The sequence below is a fragment of the Chiloscyllium plagiosum genome, unplaced genomic scaffold (assembly GCF_037043375.1).
Source record: "Chiloscyllium plagiosum isolate Xiang-an unplaced genomic scaffold, Cpla_swu_hap1 HiC_scaffold_216, whole genome shotgun sequence".
Lineage (NCBI taxonomy): Eukaryota > Metazoa > Chordata > Chondrichthyes > Orectolobiformes > Hemiscylliidae > Chiloscyllium > Chiloscyllium plagiosum.
This window is the reverse complement of record NW_028270355.1, coordinates 105,001-122,500: the sequence shown is the minus strand read 5'-3', so window position 1 is coordinate 122,500 and position 17,500 is coordinate 105,001. Positions and strand designations below refer to the sequence as shown.

General features: G+C 57.9%; 1 protein-coding gene across 1 annotated transcript in view; it reads right to left on the bottom strand.

Moving 5' to 3' along the window:
* The window catches only part of LOC148133759 (tumor necrosis factor receptor superfamily member 1A-like), a gene marked incomplete at its 3' end in the record, with an annotated part of 34,354 nt that overhangs the window by 4,521 nt on the left and 12,333 nt on the right, over positions 1 to 17,500 (bottom strand). Inside the window, exon 2 of the mRNA XM_087985751.1 lies at positions 1,892 to 2,066. Within this exon, the coding sequence (XP_087841877.1) occupies positions 1,892 to 2,066 (175 nt within the window). The remainder of the gene's footprint in view (positions 1 to 1,891; positions 2,067 to 17,500) is intronic.

Below are 17,500 nucleotides of genomic sequence, written 5' to 3'. Positions count from 1 at the left end.
CCCCACGTCCCTAGGGACCGGTGTAGAGTGAGCTTTCCCCTGTATCTAACCCCCCCACGTCCCTAGGGACAGGTGTAGAGTGAGCTTTCCCCTGTAGCTAACCCCCCCACGTCCCTAGGGACCGGTGTAGAGGAAGCTTTCCCCTGTATCTAACCCCCCCATGTCCCTAGGGACCGGTGTAGAGGGAGCTTTCCCCTGTATTTAACCCCCCCCGAGTCCCTAGGGACCGGTGTAGAGCGAGCTTTCCCCCGTATCTAACCCCCCCACGTCCCTAGGGACCGGTGTAGAGGGAGCTTTCCCCTGTATCTAAACCCCCCACGTCCCTAGGGACCGGTGTAGAGCGAGCTTTCCCCTGTATTTAACCCCCCCACGTCCCTAGGGACCTGTGTAGAGGGAGGTTTACGCCGTATCTCACCCCCCACGTCCCTAGGGACGGGTGTAGAGGGAGCTTTCCCCTGTATCTAACCCCCCCCCACGTTCCTAGGGACCGGTGTAGAGGAAGCTTTCCCCTGTATCTAACCCCCCTGAGTCCCTAGGAACCGGTGTAGAGGGAGCTTTACGCCGTATCTAACCCCCCCACGTCCCTAGGGACCGGTGTAGAGGGAGCTTTACGCCATATCTAACCCCCCTGAGTCCCTAGGGACTGGTGTAGAGGGAGCTTTCCCCTGTATCTAACCCCCCCACGTCCCTAGGGACCGGTGTAGAGAGAGCTTTCCCCTGTATCTAACCCCCCCACGTCCCTAGGGACCGGTGTAGAGCGAGCTTTCCCCTATATCTAACCCCCCCACGTCCCTAGGGACCGGTGTAGAGGGAGCTTTCCCCTGTATCTAACCCCCCACGTCCCGAGGGACCGGTGTAGAGGGAGCTTTCCCCTGTATCTAACCCCCCCACGTCCCTAGGGACCGGTGTAGAGCGAGCTTTCCCCTATATCTAACACCCCACGTCCCTAGGGACCGGTGTAGAGAGAGCTTTCCCCTGTATCTAACCCCCCCACGTCCCTAGGGACCGGTGTAGAGGGAGCTTTCCCCTGTATCTAACCCCCCACGTCCCGAGGGACCGGTGTAGAGCGAGCTTTCCCCTGTATCTAACCCCCCCACGTCCCTAGGGACCGGTGTAGAGTAAGCTTTACGCCGTATCTAACCCCCCTGAGTCCCTTGTGGATGGTGTAGAGGGAGCTTTCCCCTGTATCTAACCCCCCCACGTCCCTAGGGACCGGTGTAGAGGGAGCTTTCCCCTGTATCTAACCCCCCACGTCCCTAGGGACCGGTGTAGAGGGAGCTTTCCCCTGTATCTAACCCCCCCACGTCCCTAGGGACCGGTGTAGAGTCAGCTTTACGCCGTATCTAACCCCCCTGAGTCCCTTGTGGATGGTGTAGAGGGAGCTTTCCCCTGTATCTAACCCCCCCACGTCCCTAGGGACCGGTGTAGAGGGAGCTTTCCCCTGTATCTAACCCCCCACGTCCCTAGGGACCGGTGTAGAGGGAGCTTTCCCCTGTATCTAACCCCCCCACGTCCCTAGGGACCGGTGTAGAGTCAGCTTTACGCCGTATCTAACCCCCCTGAGTCCCTTGTGGATGGTGTAGAGGGAGCTTTCCCCTGTATCTAACCCCCCCACGTCCCTAGGGACCGGTGTAGAGGGAGCTTTCCCCTGTATCTAACCCCCCACGTCCCTAGGGACCGGTGTAGAGGGAGCTTTCCCCTGTATCTAACCCCCCCACGTCCCTAGGGGCCGGTGTAGAGGGAGCTTTCCCCTGTATCTAACCCCCCTGAGTCCCTAGGGACCGGTTTAGAGGGAGCTTTACGCCGTATCGAACCCCGCGCCCCCCCCCCCACCCCACCCCACAGCCCCGCGAATGCCTGGCCTCAGCGCCGGTTCTAGGTGACTCCTTACCTGCGGGACACTCGTTGCAGCAGTAGGCCTTCCCCGGGGGCCGGTACTCTGACTTGGGGCAGACCACCTCCCTCCGGAGCCGCTCAGCCGGCCGGGCCGAGCCACCCGGCCGCGGAAGGCTCACCCCGCGGGGCCCGGGGTCCAGCTGCCCCGCGCCGGGGCTCCCAGCGGCGACCTGGGGGGGGGCGGAATTCGGGAAGAAGACACGTTACTCCTGACGGGTCGGTATCGGGGCCCTGTATCTGACGGGTTGGTATCGGGGCCCTGTATCTGAGGGGACGGTATCGGGGCCCTGTATCTGAGGGGACGGTATCGGGGCACTGTATCTGACCGGACGGTATCGGGGCCCTGTATCTGAGGGGACGGTATCGGGGCTCTGTATCTGACGGGACGGTATCGGGGCCCTGTATCTGAGGGGACGGTATCGCGGCCCTGTATCTGAGGGGACGGTATCGGGGCCCTGTATCTGAGGGGACGGTATCGGGGCCCTGTACCTGACGGGACGGTATCGGGGCCCTGTATCTGAGGGGACGGTATCGGGGCCCTGTATCTGAGGGGACGGTATCGGGGCCCTGTATCTGACCGGACGGTATCGGGGCCTTGTATCTGAGGGGACGGTAACGGGGCCCTGTATCTGAGGGGACGGTATCGGGGCCCTGTATCTGAGGGGACGGTATCGGGGCCCTGTATCTGACGGGATGGTATCGGGGCCCTGTATCTGAGGGGTCGGTATCGGGGCCCTGTATCTGAGGGGACGGTATCGGGGCCCTGTATCTGACCGGACCGTATCGGGGCCCTGTATCTGAGGGGACGGTATCGGGGCCCTGTATCTGAGGGGACGGTATCGGGGCCCTGTATCTGAGGGGTCGGTATCGGGGCCCTGTATCTGACGGGTCGGTATCGGGGCCCTGTATCTGAGGGGACGGTGTCGGGGCCGTGTATCTGACGGGACGTTATCGGGGCCCTGTATCTGACCGGACGGTATCGGGGCCCTGTATCTGAGGGGTCGGTATCGGGGCCCTGTATCTGACCGGACGGTATCGGGGCCCTGTATCTGACGGGTCGGTATCGGGGCCCTGTATCTGACGGCACGGTATCGGGGCCCTGTATCTGAGGGGACGGTATCGGGGCCCTGTATCTGACCGGACGGTATCGGGGCCCTTTATCTGAGGGGACGGTATCGGGGCCCTGTATCTGACCGGACGGTATCGAGGCCCTGTATCTGACGGGACGGTATCGGGGCCCTGTATCTGAGGGGACGGTATCGGGGCCCTGTATCTGACCGGACGGTATCGGGGCCCTGTATCTGACGGGACGGTATCGCGGCCCTGTATCTGAGGGGACGGTATCGGGGCCCTGTATCTGACCGGACGGTATCGGGGCCCTGTATCTGAGGGGACGGTATCGCGGCCCTGTATCTGAGGGGACGGTATCGGGGCCCTGTATCTGAGGGGACGGTATCGGGGCCCTGTATCTGAGGGGTCGGTATCAGGGCCCTGTATCTGACCGGACGGTATCGGGGCCCTGTGTCTGAGGGGTCGGTATCGGGGCCCTGTATCTGACCGGACGGTATCGGGGCCCTGTATCTGAGGGGACGTAATCGCGGCCCTGTATCTGAGGGGACGATATCGGGGCCCTGTATCTGACCGGACGGTATCGGGGCCCTGTATCTGACCGGACGGTATCGGGGCCCTGTATCTGAGGGGACGGTATCGGGGCCCTGTATCTGACCGGACGGTATCGGGGCCCTGTATCTGAGGGGACGGTATCGGGGCCCTGTATCTGACCGGACGGTATCGGGGCCCTGTATCTGAGGGGACGGTATCGCGGCCCTGTATCTGAGGGGACGGTATCGGGGCCCTGTATCTGAGGGGACGGTATCGGGGCCCTGTATCTGAGGGGTCGGTATCAGGGCCCTGTATCTGACCGGACGGTATCGGGGCCCTGTATCTGACCGGACGGTATCGGGGCCCTGTATCTGAGGGGACGGTATCGGGGCCCTGTATCTGACCGGACGGTATCGGGGCCCTGTATCTGAGGGGACGGTATCGGGGCCCTGTATCTGACGGGACGGTATCGCGGCCCTGTATCTGAGGGGACGGTATCGGGGCCCTGTATCTGAGGGGTCGGTATCAGGGCCCTGTATCTGACCGGACGGTATCGGGGCCCTGTATCTGAGGGGTCGGTATCGGGGCCCTGTATCTGAGGGGACGTAATCGCGGCCCTGTATCTGAGGGGACGATATCGGGGCCCTGTATCTGACCGGACGGTATCGGGGCCCTGTATCTGACCGGACGGTATCGGGGCCCTGTATCTGAGGGGACGGTATCGGGGCCCTGTATCTGACCGGACGGTATCGGGGCCCTGTATCTGAGGGGACGGTATCGGGGCCCTGTATCTGACCGGACGGTATCGCGGCCCTGTATCTGAGGGGACGGTATCGGGGCCCTGTATCTGACCGGACGGTATCGGGGCCCTGTATCTGAGGGGACGGTATCGGGGCCCTGTATCTGAGGGGACGGTATCGGGGCCCTGTATCTGACCGGACGGTATCGGGGCCCTGTATCTGACGGGTCGGTATCGGGGCCCTGTATCTGACGGGACGGTATCGGGGCCCTGTATCTGACCGGACGGTATCGGGGCCCTGTATCTGAGGGGACGTAATCGCGGCCCTGTATCTGAGGGGACGATATCGGGGCCCTGTATCTGACCGGACGGTATCGGGGCCCTGTATCTGACCGGACGGTATCGGGGCCCTGTATCTGAGGGGACGGTATCGGGGCCCTGTATCTGAGGGGACGGTATCGGGGCCCTGTATCTGACCGGACGGTATCGGGGCCCTGTATCTGAGGGGACGGTATCGGGGCCCTGTATCTGACCGGACGGTATCGGGGCCCTGTATCTGAGGGGACGGTATCGGGGCCCTGTATCTGACCGGACGGTATCGGGGCCCTGTATCTGACCGGACGGTATCGGGGCCCTGTATCTGAGGGGACGGTATCGGGGCCCTGTATCTGACCGGACGGTATCGGGGCCCTGTATCTGAGGGGACGGTATCGGGGCCCTGTATCTGACCGGACGGTATCGGGGCCCTGTATCTGAGGGGACGGTATCGGGGCCCTGTATCTGACCGGACGGTATCGGGGCCCTGTATCTGAGGGGACGGTATCGGGGCCCTGTATCTGACGGGACGGTATCGGGGCCCTGTATCTGAGGGGACGGTATCGGGGCCCTGTGTCTGAGGGGACGGTATCGGGGCCCTGTATCTGACCGGACGGTATTGGGGCCCTGTATCTGACCGGACGGTATCGGGGCCCTGTATCTGAGGGGACGGTATCGGGGCCCTGTATCTGACGGGACGGTATCGGGGCCCTGTATCTGAGGGGACGGTATCGGGGCCCTGTATCTGAGGGGACGGTATCGGGGCCCTGTATCTGACCGGACGGTATCGGGGCCCTGTATCTGACGGGACGGTATCGGGGCCCTGTATCTGAGGGGTCGGTATCGGGGCCCTGTATCTGACCGGACGGTATCGGGGCCCTGTATCTGAGGGGTCGGTATCGGGGCCCTGTATCTGACGGGACGGTATCGGGGCCCTGTATCTGAGGGGACGGTATCGGGGCCCTGTATCTGAGGGGACGGTATCGGGGCCCTGTATCTGACCGGACGGTATCGGGGCCCTGTATCTGACGGGACGGTATCGGGGCCCTGTATCTGAGGGGTCGGTATCGGGGCCCTGTGTCTGACCGGATGGTATCGGGGCCCTGTATCTAACGGGACGGTATTGGGGCCCTGTATCTGAGGGGACGGTATCGGGGCCCTGTATCTGACGGGACGGTATCGGGCCCTGTATCTGACGGGACGGTATCGGGGCCCTGTATCTGACCGGTCGGTATCGGGGCCCTGTATCTGAGGGGACGGTATCGGGGCCCTGTATCTGACCGGACGGTATCGGGGCCCTGTATCTGAGGGGTCGGTATCGGGGCCCTGTATCTGATGGGACGGTATCGGGGCCCTGTATCTGAGGGGTCGGTATCGGGGCCCTGTATCTGAGGGGATGGTATCGGGGCCCTGTATCTGACCGGACGGTATCGGGGCCCTGTATCTGAAGGGACGGTATCGGGGCCCTGTATCTGAGGGGACGTAATCGCGGCCCTGTATCTGAGGGGACGATATCGGGGCCCTGTATCTGACCGGACGGTATCGGGGCCCTGTATCTGACCGGACGGTATCGGGGCCCTGTATCTGAGGGGTCGGTATCGGGGCCCTGTATCTGACGGGACGGTATCGCGGCCCTGTATCTGACGGGATGGTATCGGGGCCCTGTATCTGACCGGACGGTATCGGGGCCCTGTATCTGACCGGACGGTATCGGGGCCCTGTATCTGATCGGACGGTATCGGGGCCCTGTATCTGACGGGACAGTTTTGGGGCCCTGTATCTGATGGGACGGTATCGGGGCCCTGTATCTGACCGGACGGTATCAGGGCCCTGTATCTGAGGGGACGGTATCGGGGCCCTGTATCTGAGGGGACGGTATCGGGGCCCTGTATCTGACCGGACGGTATCGGGGCCCTGTATCTGACCGGACGGTATCGGGGCCCTGTATCTGAGGGGACGGTATCGGGGCCCTGTATCTGAGGGGACGGTATCGGGGCCCTGTATCTGACCGGACGGTATCGGGGCCTTGTATCTGAGGGGACGGTAACGGGGCCCTGTATCTGAGGGGACGGTATCGGGGCCCTGTATCTGACTGGTCGGTATCGGGGCCCTGTATCTGAGGGGACGGTATCGGGGCCCTGTATCTGACGGGACGTTATCGGGGCCATCTATCTGACCGGACGGTATCGGGGCCCTGTATCTGAGGGGTCGGTATCGGGGCCCTGTATCTGAGGGGTCGGTATCGGGGCCCTGTATCTGACGGGACGGTATCGGGGCCCTGTATCTGAGGGGTCGGTATCGGGGCCCTGTATCTGAGGGGATGGTATCGGGGCCCTGTATCTGACCGGACGGTATCGGGGCCCTGTATCTGACGGGTCGGTATCGGGGCCCTGTATCTGACGGGACGGTATCAGGGCCCTGTATCTGAGGGGACGGTATCGGGGCCCTGTATCTGACCGGACGATATCGGGGCCCTGTATCTGAGGGGACGGTATCGGGGCCCTGTATCTGACCGGACGGTATCGGGGCCCTGTATCTGACGGGACGGTATTGGGGCCCTGTATCTGAGGGGACGGTATCGGGGCCCTGTATCTGACCGGACGGTATCGGGGCCCTGTATCTGACGGGACGGTATCGCGGCCCTGTATCTGAGGGGACGGTATCGCGGCCCTGTATCTGAGGGGACGGTATCGGGGCCCTGTATCTGAGGGGACGGTATCGGGGCCCTGTATCTGAGGGGTCGGTATCAGGGCCCTGTATCTGACCGGACGGTATCGGGGCCCTGTATCTGAGGGGTCGGTGTCGGGGCCCTGTATCTGAGGGGACGTAATCGCGGCCCTGTATCTGAGGGGACGATATCGGGGCCCTGTATCTGACCGGACGGTATCGGGGCCCTGTATCTGACCGGACGGTATCGGGGCCCTGTATCTGAGGGGACGGTATCGGGGCCCTGTATCAGACCGGACGGTATCGGGGCCCTGTATCTGACCGGACGGTATCGGGGCCCTGTATCTGACGGGATGGTATCGGGGCCCTGTATCTGACCGGACGGTATCGGGGCCCTGTATCTGAGGGGACGGTATCGGGGCCCTGTATCTGACCGGACGGTATCGGGGCCCTGTATCTGAGGGGACGGTATCGTGGCCCTGTATCTGACCGGACGGTATCGGGGCCCTGTATCTGAGGGGACGGTATCGGGGCCCTGTATCTGAGGGGACGGTATCGGGGCCCTGTATCTGACCGGACGGTATCGGGGCCCTGTATCTGACGGGTTGGTATCGGGGCCCTGTATCTGAGGGGTCGGTATCGGGGCCCTGTATCTGACCGGACGGTATCGGGGCCCTGTATCTGACGGGACGGTATCGGGGCCCTGTATCTGAGGGGTCGGTATCGGGGCCCTGTATCTGACCGGACGGTATCAGGGCCCTGTATCTGAGGGGACGGTATCGGGGCCCTGTATCTGACGGGACGGTATCAGGGCCCTGTATCTGAGGGGACGGTATCAGGGCCCTGTATCTGAGGGGACGGTATCGGGGCCCTGTATCTGAGGGGACGGTATCGGGGCCCTGTATCTGACGGGTTGGTATCGGGGCCCTGTATCTGACGGGTTGGTATCGGGGCCCTGTATCTGACGGGACGGTATCGGGGCCCTGTATCTGACCGGACGGTATCGGGGCCCTGTATCTGAGGGGACGGTATCGGGGCCCTGTATCTGACGGGTTGGTATCGGGGCCCTGTATCTGAGGGGACGGTATCGGGGCCCTGTATCTGACGGGTTGGTATCGGGGCCCTGTATCTGAGGGGACGGTATCGGGGCCCTGTATCTGAGGGGACGGTATCTGGGCCCTGTATCTGAGGGGACGGTATCTGGGCCCTGTATCTGAGGGGACGGTATCAGGGCCCTGTATCTGAGGGGACGGTATCGGGGCCCTGTATCTGACGGGACGGTTTTGGGGCCCTGTATCTGACGGGACGGTTTTGGGGCCCTGTATCTGACGGGACGGTTTTGGGGCCCTGTATGTGTATCCTTGTCTATTTACCCCCCTATCCACCCCCCCAACCATCGCGATTTTACACACCTCAATAAGGGTCACCCCCCTCTCCCTCTGACACACTGCGGTAAACAGCCCCCTAACCTCTGCCCGTCGCTGCTCGTAAACCTTTTTCCTGACCTTTCCTTCCGATAGAAGGGGGTTCGGAATCGCGCGCCATGTTCCGAAAGCGCCCTCACCAAACCAGCCACTACCCGACCGCCCAGCTCCCTGTACCCCTGACCCAGTAAGGAAACCACACCCGGCGCCTGCAAGTTTTATCCTTACGACCGGGGACTGCACTTTCGAAGGGGCGATCAAAACGCACTCTGAGGGTCTCGTAACTCATGGACGACTCTGAGGAGAGAAGGAGCCCTGTACACTGACTGGTGTCTCTCAGTCCCCCCTCTCTCTCAGGGAGATATCTGTACACTGACTGGTGTCTCTCAGTCCCCCCTCTCTCTCTCTCAGGGAGATATCTGTACACTGACTGGTGTCTCTCAGTCCCCCCTCTCTCTCTCAGGGAGATATCTGTACACTGACTGGTGTCTCTCAGTCCCCCCTCTCTCTCAGGGAGATATCTGTACACTGACTGGTGTCTCTCAGTCCTCTCTCTCTATCTCAGGGAGATATCTGTACACTGACTGGTGTCTCTCAGTCCCCCCTCTCTCTCTCTCAGAGAGATATCTGTACACTGACTGGTGTCTCTCAGTCCCCCCTCTCTCTCTCAGGGAGATATCTGTACACTGACTGGTGTCTCTCAGTCCCCTCTCTCTATCTCAGGGAGATATCTGTACACTGAATGGTGTCTCTCAGTCCCCCCTCTCTCTCAGGGAGATATCTGTACACTGACTGGTGTCTCTCAGTCCCCTCTCTCTCTCAGGGAGATATCTGTACACTGACTGGTGTCTCTCAGTCCCCTCTTTCTCAGGGAGATATCTGTACACTGACTGGTGTCTCTCAGTCCCCTCTCTCTCTCAGGGAGATATCTGTACACTGACTGGTGTCTCTCAGTCCCCCCTCTCTCTCTCTCAGGGAGATATCTGTACACTGACTGGTGTCTCTCAGTCCCCCCTCTCTCTCTCAGGGAGATATCTGTACACTGACTGGTGTCTCTCAGTCCCCTCTCTCTCAGGGAGATATCTGTACACTGACTGGTGTCTCTCAGTCCCCTCTCTCTCAGGGAGATATCTGTACACTGACTGGTGTCTCTCAGTCCCCTCTCTCTCTCTCAGGGAGATATCTGTACACTGACTGGTGTCTCTCAGTCCCCTCTCTCTCAGGGAGATATCTGTACACTGACTGGTGTCTCTCAGTCCCCTCTCTCTCTCTCTCAGGGAGATATCTGTACACTGACTGGTGTCTCTCAGTCCCCTCTCTCTCTCAGGGAGATATCTGTACACTGACTGGTGTCTCTCAGTCCCCTCTCTCTCAGGGAGATATCTGTACACTGACTGGTGTCTCTCAGTCCCCTCTCTCTCTCTCAGGGAGATATCTGTACACTGACTGGTGTCTCTCAGTCCCCTCTCTATCCCTCAGGGAGATATCTGTACACTGACTGGTGTCTCTCAGTCCCCTCTCTCTCACTCAGGGAGATATCTGTACACTGACTGGTGTCTCTCAGTCCCCTCTCTCTCAGGGAGATATCTGTGCACTGACTCGTGTCTCTCAGTCCCCTCTCTCTCTCTCTCAGGGAGATATCTGTACACTGACTGGTGTCTCTCAGTCCTCTCTCTCTCAGGGAGATATCTGTACACTGACTGGTGTCTCTCAGTCCCCTCTCTCTCTCAGGGAGATATCTGTACACTGACTGGTGTCTCTCAGTCCCCTCTCTCTCTCTCTCAGGGAGATATCTGTACACTGACTGGTGTCTCTCAGTCCTCTCTCTCAGGGAGATATCTGTACACTGACTGGTGTCTCTCAGACCCCTCTCCCCCTCTTGGGGAGATATCTGTACACTGACTGGTGTCTCTCAGTCCCCCCTCTCTCTGTCTCAGGGAGATATCTGTACACTGACTGGTGTCTCTCAGTCCTCTCTCTCAGGGAGATATCTGTACACTGACTGGTGTCTCTCAGACCCCTCTCCCCCTCTTGGGGAGATATCTGTACACTGACTGGTGTCTCTCAGTCCCCCCTCTCTGTCTCTCAGGGAGATATCTGAACACTGACTAGTGTCTCTCAGACCCCTCTCCCCCTCTTGGGGAGATATCTGTACACTGACTGGTGTCTCTCAGTCCCCCCCTCTCTCTCAGGGAGATATCTGTACACTGACTGGTGTCTCTCAGTCCCCTCTCGCTCTCAGGGAGATATCTGTACACTGACTGGTGTCTCTCAGACCCCTCTCCCTCTCTTGGGGAGATATCTGTACACTGACTGGTGTCTCTCAGTCCCCCCTCTCTCTGTCTCAGGGAGATATCTGTACACTGACTGGTGTCTCTCAATCCCCCCTCTCTGTCTCTCAGGGAGATATCTGTACACTGATTGGTATCTCTCAGTCCCCTCTCACTCTCAGGGAGATATCTGTACACTGACTGGTGTCTCTCAGTCCCCCCTCTCTCTCTCTCTCTCAGGGAGATATCTGTACACTGACTGGTGTCTCTCAGTCCCCTCTCTCTCAGGGAGATATCTGTACACTGACTGGTGTCTCTCAGTCCCCCCTCTCTCTCTCAGGGAGATATCTGTACACTGACTGGTGTCTCTCAGTCCCCCCTCTCTCTCTCAGGGAGATATCTGTACACTGACTGGTGTCTCTAAGTCCCCCTCTCTCTCTCAGGGAGATATCTGTACACTGACTGGTGTCTCTCAGTCCCCTGTCGCTCTCAGGGAGATATCTGTACACTGACTGGTGTCTCTCAGTCCCCTCTCTCTCTCTCTCAGGGAGATATCTGTACACTGACTGGTGTCTCTCAATCCCCCCTCACTCAGGGAGATATCTGTACACTGACTGGTGTCTCTCAGTCCCCTCTCTCTCTCAGGGAGATATCTGTACACTGACTGGTGTCTCTCAGTCCCCCCTCTCTCAGGGAGATATCTGTACACTGACTGGTGTCTCTCAGTCCCCTCTCTCTCTCAGGGAGATATCTGTACACTGACTGGTGTCTCTCAGTCCTCTCTCCCTCAGGGAGATATCTGTACACTGACTGGTGTCTCTCAGTCCCCTCTCTCTCTCAGGGAGATATCTGTACACTGACTGGTGTCTCTCAGTCCCCTCTCTCTCAGGGAGATATCTGTACACTGACTGGTCTCTCAGTCCCCCCGCTCTCTCAGGGAGATATCTGTACACTGACTGGTATCTCTCAGTCCCCTCGCTCTCTCAGGGAGATATCTGTACACTGACTGGTGTCTCTCAGTCCCCTCTCTCTCTCAGGGAGATATCTGTACACTGACTGGTGTCTCTCAGTCCCCCCTCTCTATCTCAGGGAGATATCTGTACACTGACTGGTGTCTCTCAGTCCCCTCTCTCTCTCTCAGGGAGATATCTGTACACTGACTGGTGTCTCTCAGACCCCCCCCTCTCTCTCAGGGAGATATCTGTACACTGACTGGTGTCTCTCAGTCCCCCCTCTCTCTCAGGGAGATATCTGTACACTGACTGGTGTCTCTCAGTCCCCTCTCTCTCAGGGAGATATCTGGACACTGACTGGTGTCTCTCAGTCCCCTCTCTCTCTCTCAGGGAGATATCTGTACAGTGACTGGTGTCTCTCAGTCCCCTCTCTCACAGGGAGATATCTGTACACTGACTGGTGTCTCTCAGTCCCCTCTCTCTCTCTCAGGGAGATATCTGCACACTGACTGGTGTCTCTCAGTCCCCTCTCTCTCTCAGGGAGATATCTGTACACTGACTGGTGTCTCTCAATCCCCCCTCTCTCAGGGAGATATCTGTACACTGACTGGTGTCTCTCAGTCCCCTATCTCTCTCAGGGAGATATCTGTACACTGACTGGTGTCTCTCAGTCCCCTCTCTCTCTCAGGTAGATATCTGTACACTGACTGGTGTCTCTCAGTCCCCCCTCTCTCAGGGAGATATCTGTACACTGACTGGTGTCTCTCAGTCCCCTCTCTCTCTCAGGGAGATATCTGTACACTGACTGGTGTCTCTCAATCCCCCCTCTCTCTCTCTCTCAGGGAGATATCTGTACACTGACTGGTGTCTCTCAGTCCCCCCTCTCTCTCAGGGAGATATCTGTACACTGACTGGTGTCTCTCAGTCCCCTCTCTCTCTCTCAGGGAGATATCTGTACACTGACTGGTGTCTCTCAGTCCCCCCTCTCTCTCAGGGAGATATCTGTACACTGACTGGTGTCTCTCAGTCCCCCCTCTCTCTCAGGGAGATATCTGTACACTGGCTGGTGTCTCTCAGTCCCCTCTCTCTCTCTCAGGGAGATATCTGTACACTGACTGGTGTCTCTCAGTTCCCCCCTCTCTCTCAGGGAGATATCTGTACACTGACTGGTGTCTCTCAGTCCCCCCTCTCTCTCTCAGGGAGATATCTGTAAACTGACTGGTGTCTCTCAGTCCCCCCTCCCTCTCTCTCAGGGAGATATCTGTACACTGACTGGTGTCTCTCAATCCCCCCTCTCTGTCTCTCAGGGAGATATCTGTACACTGACTGGTATCTCTCAGTCCCCTCTCTCTCTCAGGGAGATATCTGTACACTGACTGGTGTCTCTCAGTCCCCCCTCTCTGTCTCTCAGGGAGATATCTGTACACTGACTGGTGTCTCTCAGACCCCTCTCCCTCTCTTGGGGAGATATCTGTACACTGACTGGTGTCTCTCAGTCCCCCTCTCTCTCTCAGGGAGATATCTGTACACTGACTGGTGTCTCTCAGTCCCCTCTCGCTCTCAGGGAGATATCTGTACACTGACTGGTGTCTCTCAGTCCCCTCTCTCTCTCAGGGAGATATCTGTACACTGACTGGTGTCTCTCAGTCCTCTCTCTCTCAGGGAGATATCTGTACACTGACTGGTGTCTCTCAGTCCCCTCTCTCTCAGGGAGATATCTGTACACTGACTGGTGTCTCTCAGTCCCCCCTCTCTCTCTCAGGGAGATATCTGTACACTGACTGGTGTCTCTCAGTCCCCTCTCTCTCAGGGAGATATCTGTACACTGACTGGTGTCTCTCAGTCCCCTCTCTCTCAGGGAGATATCTGTACACTGACTGGTCTCTCAGTCCCCCCGCTCTCTCAGGGAGATATCTGTACACTGACTGGTCTCTCAGTCCCCCCGCTCTCTCAGGGAGATATCTGTACACTGACTGGTGTCTCTCAGTCCCCTCGCTCTCTCAGGGAGATATCTGTACACTGACTGGTGTCTCTCAGTCCCCCCTCTCTATCTCAGGGAGATATCTGTACATTGACTGGTGTCTCTCAGTCCCCTCTCTCTCTCTCAGGGAGATATCTGTACACTGACTGGTGTCTCTCAGTCCCCTCTCTCTCTCTCAGGGAGATATCTGTACACTGACTGGTGTCTCTCAGTCCCCTCTCTCTCTCTCTCAGGGAGATATCTGTACACTGACTGGTGTCTCTCAGTCCCCACTCTCTCTCTCAGGGAGATATCTGTACACTGACTGGTGTCTCTCAGTCCCCCCCTCTCTCTCAGGGAGCTATCTGTACACTGACTGGTGTCTCTCAGTCCCCCCTCTCTTTCTCAGGGAGATATCTGTACACTGACTGGTGTCTCTCAGTCCCCTCTCTCTCTCTCAGGGAGATATCTGTACACTGACTGGTGTCTCTCAGTCCCCTCTCTCTCTCTCTCAGGGAGATATCTGTACACTGACTGGTGTCTCTCAGTCCCCCCTCTCTCTCTCAGGGAGATATCTGTACACTGACTGGTGTCTCTCAGTCCCCCCTCTCTCTCTCAGGGAGATATCTGTACACTGACTGGTGTCTCTCAGTCCCCTCTCTCAGGGAGATATCTGTACACTGACTGGTGTCTCTCAGTCCCCCCTCTCTCTCTCAGGGAGATATCTGTACACTGACTGGTGTCTCTCAGTCCCCCCTCTCTCTCAGGGAGATATCTGTACACTGACTGGTGTCTCTCAGTCCCCTCTCGCTCTCAGGGAGATATCTGTACACTGACTGGTGTCTCTCAGACCCCTCTCCCTCTCTTGGGGAGATATCTGTACACTGACTGGTGTCTCTCAGTCCCCCCTCTCTCTGTCTCAGGGAGATATCTGTACACTGACTGGTGTCTCTCAATCCCCCCTCTCTGTCTCTCAGGGAGATATCTGTACACTGATTGGTATCTCTCAGTCCCCTCTCACTCTCAGGGAGATATCTGTACACTGACTGGTGTCTCTCAGTCCCCCCTCTCTCTCTCTCTCTCAGGGAGATATCTGTACACTGACTGGTGTCTCTCAGTCCCCTCTCTCTCAGGGAGATATCTGTACACTGACTGGTGTCTCTCAGTCCCCCCTCTCTCTCTCAGGGAGATATCTGTACACTGACTGGTGTCTCTCAGTCCCCCCTCTCTCTCTCAGGGAGATATCTGTACACTGACTGGTGTCTCTAAGTCCCCCTCTCTCTCTCAGGGAGATATCTGTACACTGACTGGTGTCTCTCAGTCCCCTCTCGCTCTCAGGGAGATATCTGTACACTGACTGGTGTCTCTCAGTCCCCTCTCTCTCTCTCTCAGGGAGATATCTGTACACTGACTGGTGTCTCTCAATCCCCCCTCACTCAGGGAGATATCTGTACACTGACTGGTGTCTCTCAGTCCCCTCTCTCTCTCAGGGAGATATCTGTACACTGACTGGTGTCTCTCAGTCCCCCCTCTCTCAGGGAGATATCTGTACACTGACTGGTGTCTCTCAGTCCCCTCTCTCTCTCAGGGAGATATCTGTACACTGACTGGTGTCTCTCAGTCCCCTCTCTCTCAGGGAGATATCTGTACACTGACTGGTGTCTCTCAGTCCCCTCTCTCTCAGGGAGATATCTGTACACTGACTGGTCTCTCAGTCCCCCCGCTCTCTCAGGGAGATATCTGTACACTGACTGGTATCTCTCAGTCCCCTCGCTCTCTCAGGGAGATATCTGTACACTGACTGGTGTCTCTCAGTCCCCTCTCTCTCTCAGGGAGATATCTGTACACTGACTGGTGTCTCTCAGTCCCCCCTCTCTATCTCAGGGAGATATCTGTACACTGACTGGTGTCTCTCAGTCCCCTCTCTCTCTCTCAGGGAGATATCTGTACACTGACTGGTGTCTCTCAGACCCCCCTCTCTCTCTCAGGGAGATATCTGTACACTGACTGGTGTCTCTCAGTCCCCCCTCTCTCTCAGGGAGATATCTGTACACTGACTGGTGTCTCTCAGTCCCCTCTCTCTCAGGGAGATATCTGGACACTGACTGGTGTCTCTCAGTCCCCTCTCTCTCTCTCAGGGAGATATCTGTACAGTGACTGGTGTCTCTCAGTCCCCTCTCTCACAGGGAGATATCTGTACACTGACTGGTGTCTCTCAGTCCCCTCTCTCTCTCTCAGGGAGATATCTGCACACTGACTGGTGTCTCTCAGTCCCCTCTCTCTCTCAGGGAGATATCTGTACACTGACTGGTGTCTCTCAGTCCCCTCTCTCTCTCTCAGGGAGATATCTGTACACTGACTGGTGTCTCTCAGACCCCCCTCTCTCTCTCAGGGAGATATCTGTACACTGACTGGTGTCTCTCAGTCCCCCCTCTCTCTCAGGGAGATATCTGTACACTGACTGGTGTCTCTCAGTCCCCTCTCTCTCAGGGAGATATCTGGACACTGACTGGTGTCTCTCAGTCCCCTCTCTCTCTCTCAGGGAGATATCTGTACAGTGACTGGTGTCTCTCAGTCCCCTCTCTCACAGGGAGATATCTGTACACTGACTGGTGTCTCTCAGTCCCCTCTCTCTCTCTCAGGGAGATATCTGCACACTGACTGGTGTCTCTCAGTCCCCTCTCTCTCTCAGGGAGATATCTGTACACTGACTGGTGTCTCTCAATCCCCCCTCTCTCAGGGAGATATCTGTACACTGACTGGTGTCTCTCAGTCCCCTATCTCTCTCAGGGAGATATCTGTACACTGACTGGTGTCTCTCAGTCCCCTCTCTCTCTCAGGTAGATATCTGTACACTGACTGGTGTCTCTCAGTCCCCCCTCTCTCAGGGAGATATCTGTACACTGACTGGTGTCTCTCAGTCCCCTCTCTCTCTCAGGGAGATATCTGTACACTGACTGGTGTCTCTCAATCCCCCCTCTCTCTCTCTCTCAGGGAGATATCTGTACACTGACTGGTGTCTCTCAGTCCCCCCTCTCTCTCAGGGAGATATCTGTACACTGACCGGTGTCTCTCAGTCCCCTCTCTCTCTCTCAGGGAGATATCTGTACACTGACTGGTGTCTCTCAGTCCCCCCTCTCTCTCAGGGAGATATCTGTACACTGACTGGTGTCTCTCAGTCCCCCCTCTCTCTCAGGGAGATATCTGTACACTGGCTGGTGTCTCTCAGTCCCCTCTCTCTCTCTCAGGGAGATATCTGTACACTGACTGGTGTCTCTCAGTTCCCCCCTCTCTCTCAGGGAGATATCTGTACACTGACTGGTGTCTCTCAGTCCCCCCTCTCTCTCTCAGGGAGATATCTGTAAACTGACTGGTGTCTCTCAGTCCCCCCTCCCTCTCTCTCAGGGAGATATCTGTACACTGACTGGTGTCTCTCAGTCCCCCCTCTCTGTCTCTCAGGGAGATATCTGTACACTGACTGGTGTCTCTCAGACCCCTCTCCCTCTCTTGGGGAGATATCTGTACACTGACTGGTGTCTCTCAGTCCCCCTCTCTCTCTCAGGGAGATATCTGTACACTGACTGGTGTCTCTCAGTCCCCTCTCGCTCTCAGGGAGATATCTGTACACTGACTGGTGTCTCTCAGTCCCCTCTCTCTCTCAGGGAGATATCTGT